The following is a 7,114-nucleotide window of genomic DNA, read 5'->3' as shown; positions in this document are numbered from 1 at the left end:
TGTGTGTGTATGTATATGTATTATATATATATGTATATATATATATATATATATATATACACACACCTTGCTACGTGTACTGTGTTAGGCTAACCGAGACTTGTCATTTGCACTTATATATTGTTGCTATAGTTTAGTATAGTATAGTTAGTTTTGACTGCTTTTATTGTCCTCATTTGTAAGTCGCTTTGGATAAAAGTGTCTGCTAAATGACTAAATAAATAATAATAAATAAATAATATAAAACAAAGCAGTCGTTTCTGAAAATGTAATCAGTCACAACTGACGTTAGGTCGCAAATTGCATTTTTGAGAGAAAAAAAAAACAGTCGCTTCAGTGTATTTATTTTTTATTTATTATTTATTATTTAAGTCACATTTCATCATTATATTTAAAAAATGATGTAAAACACAGTAAATAAAATGAAACGGTTACAAGCATTACAGACACTACAAATTATTTTAGTTCCCCACACTCAAATCCTTTAAATTTAATAGTATTTATTTAGTACAGAACTGCAGTAATCAAAGTAAGTAAACACATTTATTTAAAGTGAAACCACTAGCATGTGGGAAATGTGCTATACAAATAAACTTGTCCTCATGTACTATTCACTTTTGGCAAAAATACAAATGCTTTACGTTTTTTACATTTTTGTCACAGCACATTTCAAATGATAAAAAAGCTACTTATATTATGGGAAATGATGTGTCCATGCACGTATGTATATAATATAATATAAAATGTTCATTTCAATAAAATATACAGACTGATTTACCTTGTAATCAGCAGGGTTTTGCTCTCCAAAAACAAAATTTGTGTGATTGAATCTTTGTGTCCTTTGAGTCTGTACAGACCACACTCATTGATGATATCCCACACAATCACATCTGTGTCCTGAAACACAACAACAAAGAAAATGATTTTACTTCATGCAAAATTGAAAATCAGTTTAAAAAAAAAAAACTGTGCTAAAATGAACTCTGGTCTTACTCTGGAGCCAGTGACGAGACGAGCACCCAGTGCATCATATCTTATAACTGAGACAGCTGATTTGTGTCCACTGAAGGAGATGTTGCTTTCGCCGTTGAGCAGACTAAAGATGCGCACACCTCCATCCTCATAACCTACCGCTATGTGGACGCCATCAGGAGAAGGACACAGGTATGTTACCTCATGCTTTTTACCTTCAAGTATAAGAACCTGAGAATTGAAAGGAGTAAGTGCAATGTTTATGAGTTTAAATAAACTGACGAGTAAATGTACCAAGCAATCTTCTAAACCATTTAAAAAGCAAGTACCTTCTCAGCTTTGCGGACATCCCATATGAACACATGCTCACAAGCTCCCACAGCAACATATCGACCCTTCTCACCTCCCCTAAGGGTCACAAACGCGATGTTGGCCTTCTGATTGCCGATCACTCCAAATACAGCACTCGCCACATAGCGCAGGTACTGCTTAGTTAAACCCATGGCAAGCCAGAGGCTGTAGACACACACACAACAGTAGGTAGTGGGGTTAGATGTGTGTGTTGCTCCTTTAATCTAGCAAACTGCACAATTTGTCATGTGAGAGCATATTTAGAATGAGACCAATCATACTTTATAAATCGGCGTATTTAGCTAGTAGCTAAAGCATATCTGTAATTATGAGTTTAATGTTGTTGTATTTTGTGTGCATGGTTCCTTATAATAAATACAAAAATCATAATTATTGGTTAACAGCTAATGTATAAAACCATAATCTTGAGCTTGCTGAAAAATTCAATTATACTATATATAGATTAAATGCTCAGTCACTTCATGTTCATCCTGTATCAACAAAAGGTATTTTAGCCCTTCGGCTGCACCAAGTGAAGCTCGTAACTACCTTCAAAAGTTATGATTGCCAATTGTAATGTATATGAATTTAACGGTCAGTCCATAAAATGAAAGTGAGCAACTATTGCGCCAACACCACGCTTCACAGCAACGTGAACCACATGCAGTCCGTTTAATCGTATTTAGAGAGCAAGAGATAAGCAGATATTAGTAAGCTACAAAGTTCAAAATAAGCAACTGCGTATAGAAAATGTAGTTACATACTTTGTCGATTAGATGTATTTTGTATCTGCAGTCTTTTACGAAAATAGTGTTTCTGTGGATGTGGAGAACGTCGACATGCTTTTCAGTCGCATGTGTGACATCAAGTAAAGACAAAAGTGGTAGATTACCGAGCGGAACTACGATGTTACTTCACAAAATGTTGCCAGAATGTTTTTATAGACATTTGTGTCACTCTAAAATATGTGTTCCTCATTATTCACACTGCTTTATGCATTTTATTTATCTGTTCTTCTTGTGAATTATGTGTATAGTATCGATTACTTCGGTCTGTGAATGCGAAGTCATGTTGCTGTCCACGAGGCGCATCAAATGTGTTCATAATTAAACTTTATTTAATTAATTAATTAATTATACTTTATTATGCTTATTTTAATTTAGCGATGACACTATAGCGTCGATTAAAGTCTATGTTGCAATATTGTATATGTCTGTGCGTTTTCTACACGGATCGACAACATAGCCACTGACCCTACTGCATTCCCGGAAGTGATGATCTTTTCCTCGTGAATCAGCTGATCAGGAAACTCGCTGAATGTTACAAACACGATGTGTTGACCACAAGCAGCTAAAATCACATTTTAACAATGGCTCATTTAAAAGCGGAAGCACAGGAAGATGACAGTGATCTTTAACTCTATCTTTAACGGATTAGTTCGAGCTAATGTGGTTTGGTGTTTGCAGTAGCTGCATCGTAGGACATCTGGTAGGTTGCTGGTCTTTGTGATTGATGGTGGTTATAATCTTGCATTTTCATCAAGTCGATATAAACCTGTGTGGTAGAATAAGTATGACGTGTTGCTTTCCTTTATATCCTCTTTGAAACAGGATTGTGTTGCATTGTTTGTATGTTACTGTTGCAGTCGAGATGAAACTTTGATGTATTTGAACAAACTCGTTGCTTTGTTGTTGTTGAAATCTAATTTGGCGAGTCGACCTTTACACATGCATCTCATTTCTGCTGAATACCTTATCTGTTCCTGAAGTCCTGTCTGGCTGCGCTGATAGAGCCTCTCTGTTGTGCTTGAAAGTCAATTAGGTTCATGAACACTCCACTTCTCATACTGCAGCTGGCACTGAAAGTATTGCTGAATGCTTTTACAATTATTGTTGCATTTTGAAAGTTTGGGAATGTATTTATTTTGTTTCATTGTGGCTTTATGATTTATGTGAATTCATTTCGAAGAAAGCACCACACAGTATTACAATATATTATAAAAATAATAATATTATATGTTTTTTGTAAACATCAGTTGAGTGTGAAAAACTTGCATGTATATGTGGGTTTAAAAAATACAACACTTTTACTAAATTGGTTCTCAATCAGGGCTCGGGGCCCACTAGAGGGCCTCAGCAGACTTCCAAGATGACTAATAATGATCTTTAAAAAAGCATCATATGACCCCTTTAATTAAATGGGTTATATTAAAATAATAGCATTTATTTAAAATGCATAATTCTAAATGTATAAATGTATAATTTATAATTTATACAATGTATCAAATTTAAATGAACCTTCAAGTATTGTCTTGGACAATAGTGGCACCGAAGCACTTTTTTAAAAGATACATTATAGATCCAAAGTAATTTCATACACCATTTATCTGCCTGAAATTCACTGAAGTCTGGCATTGTAACCACCATCTTACATGTTTAAACTGATGCAATGCCAGTATAGCCCAGGTCAAACTACAGTCTCTTTCTGTGTAAATGCAGTGAAGCTACAGCATGGATCCCTTGGGAGCTCGTTCCCAGTTTGTCGCGGTCCAGAACCTCCCCACGTGGGACCAGTCTCAGGGAGTCCAGGACGAGGTGGATGGAGAAAACCAATTAACAGAGGAAGATGACCAGCTGACCAATCAGCTCAATTCTTTAGAGTCCCCTTTCCCCTTCAGACAAGACATCAACAGCAAGATTGTATTATTGTGAGTGTTATTTTCAATGACATTTCTTAAACATTCTGTTTTGTTCTTCTCCACAAATTTCTGCATTATTTCAACAAAAATCGCTTAATAAACAGACTACATAAAACTTTTTTAGTCCTAAAAGCCTAAGCCTCAAGATTATCTATAAATATAAGTACTGATTTGCTTAATCCAATAGTTTAAGATTGTTTAATGGTTTAATCCTTTAGTAATTTAGACCTAAATATTATGATGATCTTCATGTCTGTTAGTCATTCCCTTGTGCACACAAATCCCCCTTATAGCTCAATCACGTGACTGTCTGGGAGGTCCTTTTGGCTTTCAGACCAATATAGCTTTTTTAGGGCAGGATTAAGCTTTTTTTTCTCTCTGAATTCATAGTTTCTCTTTTTTAAGAAAGGGGAAATTCATTGCATGGCACTTCTCTATGAAGTCCAATTAATAAAACCAGTCCTTCTGTAAATTGAGGCAGGAATAGAATTCAGCAGTACGCATAGTTTTATGATTGCAGGATTTGTTTATAGGGACTATTCTGTCATTCATCTGATTTCATTTGTTTTTTGAAAACAAATAATTCAACATTCCACGTGATGGCATAATTATATTAACACTTAACGTTATAAAATAAAATGAATGTTTTAAAATAAAAAAAATAGTGTTATTTTAGTATTAATTATAGTATTTATTAATATTTTGAGCTTTTATTTTCATATTTTAAGTTTAATTTAGTTTTAGTTATTTATTATGCATTTTTTTTTCAGTTTTAGTCTAATTTTAGTTCTTAAATTACTTCTTAAAATAATTCTTAAATGTTTTTCATTCTTTATATTTGATTTTATTTCAGCTTTATTTCAATTACCAATAATTTTAACCATTTTATTTCACAATAACAACAATGTTATTTATGCTACATTTGTTCACACAGCTTTTTCATGGCTTATATGATGTTCTGTATCTGATCTGCTGATTTATATCATTCCCTTATTTTACAGTAATGGAGATGTGGCACTGTTAAACTGCACTGCAATCGTCAATACAAGTAATGAGACACTAACGGACAAGAACCCTGTATCAGACAGTATCCATAGATATGCTGGACCTGAACTAAGGGATGAACTACTCAAACTGAAAGGTAGGGGGCACTACCAGGATAGCAGATGGAGAATTGATATCCAACTATGATCTTAAACTATTAGTGTTTTTAAATGCTGTTTGTGTTTGTTACTCAGTTTTGAAACAGATATTATCTCATTTCGTTGGTATCTCATTTCGTATCGCTTTTATTGGAGTGATATGCGTGCGTGTATATTTTTACAGGATGTCGGACCGGTGAAGCAAAAATGACAGAGGGTTTCAACTTGGCTGCACGTTTTATAATTCACACAGTTGGACCCAAATATAAAGCCAAGTACCGGACAGCTGCAGAGAGCTCTCTTTACAGCTGTTACAGAAACGTCATGCAGCTTGCCAAGTAAGCTGGACCATTCCAACAAATTTTGTGAGATTGTTGCACAAATATTAAATGTCAGCTCATACAGACTGTCTGGATATTCTTACATGGTTATACCAAGTAAATATGCTTAGATATTATATCTGTTAGTCACGCTCCAAGATCATATCAGACATTAAAAACAGTTCAAATACAGTCTAAATCAAATATTTTAGCATGAACTTGTGTTGATTGGTGGAGCAGTTCCCATGGCAACAAGGCTTTTAGTAAAGTAACACCAGCCTTTATGTTCAGTGCTTGATAATTATTAATAGGGATGTCTGATGGTGTAAAAAATAAACCCCATGTGCTTGTGGGAAGAAAGGAAATTATATAAGATTTAGATTCCATCTGTGAATACATTAGCTTTTGTGATTTTGAACTCACCCTTGGCTAAGGATAAATGCCATTCATTTCTTTTTTGGGAATGACTGTGTGTGTGTTAACAGGAGGTGTTTATGACCGTGATGCTTTACTATGCAAATAACATGTCATCAAAGACACTTCTGCCTGCTCCTAGATGGAAAAACCGGCTGACTAATGTAAACTGTGTAATTGAAGTACATGCGACATATTTTATGTTTAATCATTGTGATTCTCTCCTCAGGGAACATGCCATGGCATCTGTGGGTTTGTGTGTGGTCAGCACAGTCAAAAGGGCATATCCGCTGGAGGATGCCACACACATAGCATTAAGTAATTTCTGTTTAATTAATTTTATTATACAAGTGTTATACATCACATGTGAGGTCACTCCTTTCTGATGAAATTCAGAGGGATCTCATCAGAATGTGTTCCCCCCACATTTATGTTTCTAGGGACTGTTCGTAGATTTTTGGAGAACCATGGTGAAAATATTGAGATGGTGGTGTTTGCTGTTTCCGATGTTGAGGAGGTGTGTGGCATTTCATTTTCACTGTTATGCAACAGCCTCCATCCTTTAACTCTCCTGTGTGCTCTTTCATTTTCTTATGAAATTCTCATTTTGATTTAAAAGCCAAACGTTGTCGTGTTTGTGGGTTAAACTAACTTGTTTGCTGAGTGTGAGCTACAGGATTGTACATTAGGGATTCATGTGTTCCTTGCAAACATTTTTTAAATTGCATTATTTAAAAAAAAGAAAAAGATTTGCATACATTTTTTTATCATGTGCCTGAATGTGTATCTATGATTGATTGCCCCTAAATGTGTTTGTAATTCATTGTGTTTTCCAGCCAGTGTACAGGAAGTTAATGCCGTTGTATTACCCATGCTCAAAAAAAGAAGAGAAGATCAGTCTGCCTCTCCTCCCTGCCGACATTGGTAATACTGAGGGGGAGCCCGTGGTCCCGGAGAGACAGATCCGCATTGCCGAAAAGCCAGGAAATCTAGAAGGTGAGCTCAAATAATTGTTCATTGTATCATCTTTTCAGATCTTTAAGGTAGATATGCTATTCAAACAATTTGGGTTGGTAAGATTTTTAAAAATATTTTTCAAAGAGTTCTCTTATGCTCACCAAGACTGCATTTATATTTAAAGGGGTGGTTCACTGTTTTGTTCTAGGCTTGATTGTGTTTATGGTGTGCAGTCTAACATGTTAATGCTTTGTTTTTTT

At 35.0% G+C, this 7,114-nt stretch overlaps 2 protein-coding genes across 4 annotated transcripts in view; one reads left to right on the top strand and one right to left on the bottom strand.

Moving 5' to 3' along the window:
- Positions 1 to 2,637, bottom strand: part of LOC107658238 (WD repeat-containing protein 3-like) — a 10,384-nt gene extending 7,747 nt beyond the window's left edge. The window contains exons 1-4 of one of the 3 annotated variants that reach the window (XM_016446708.1): positions 2,577 to 2,637; positions 1,302 to 1,488; positions 994 to 1,203; positions 779 to 897 (exon numbers count right to left, since the gene is read on the bottom strand). In XM_016446708.1, coding sequence (XP_016302194.1) covers positions 779 to 897; positions 994 to 1,203; positions 1,302 to 1,475 — 503 coding nt within the window. In that variant the 5' untranslated portion in view covers positions 1,476 to 1,488; positions 2,577 to 2,637. Of the gene's footprint in view, positions 1 to 778; positions 898 to 993; positions 1,204 to 1,301; positions 1,489 to 1,872; positions 1,898 to 2,087; positions 2,222 to 2,576 lie in introns of those variants that run through there. The other 2 variants (XM_016446707.1, XM_016446709.1) reach the window with 2 other exon arrangements.
- Positions 2,638 to 2,732: 95 nt separating this feature from the next.
- LOC107658195 (ganglioside-induced differentiation-associated protein 2-like) overlaps positions 2,733 to 7,114 on the top strand; it is an 18,245-nt gene continuing 13,863 nt past the window's right edge. The window contains exons 1-7 of the mRNA XM_016446656.1: positions 2,733 to 2,811; positions 3,822 to 4,030; positions 5,023 to 5,162; positions 5,348 to 5,501; positions 6,127 to 6,215; positions 6,338 to 6,414; positions 6,734 to 6,893. Coding sequence (XP_016302142.1) covers positions 3,834 to 4,030; positions 5,023 to 5,162; positions 5,348 to 5,501; positions 6,127 to 6,215; positions 6,338 to 6,414; positions 6,734 to 6,893 — 817 coding nt within the window. The 5' untranslated portion in view covers positions 2,733 to 2,811; positions 3,822 to 3,833. The remainder of the gene's footprint in view (positions 2,812 to 3,821; positions 4,031 to 5,022; positions 5,163 to 5,347; positions 5,502 to 6,126; positions 6,216 to 6,337; positions 6,415 to 6,733; positions 6,894 to 7,114) is intronic.

This window comes from Sinocyclocheilus anshuiensis, unplaced genomic scaffold, assembly GCF_001515605.1.
Source record: "Sinocyclocheilus anshuiensis isolate Anshui unplaced genomic scaffold, SAMN03320099.WGS_v1.1 scaffold263, whole genome shotgun sequence".
In the NCBI taxonomy this organism is placed as follows: domain Eukaryota; kingdom Metazoa; phylum Chordata; class Actinopteri; order Cypriniformes; family Cyprinidae; genus Sinocyclocheilus; species Sinocyclocheilus anshuiensis.
Note: the sequence above shows the minus strand (reverse complement) of the source record. Positions and strands in the feature narration are given on the sequence as shown.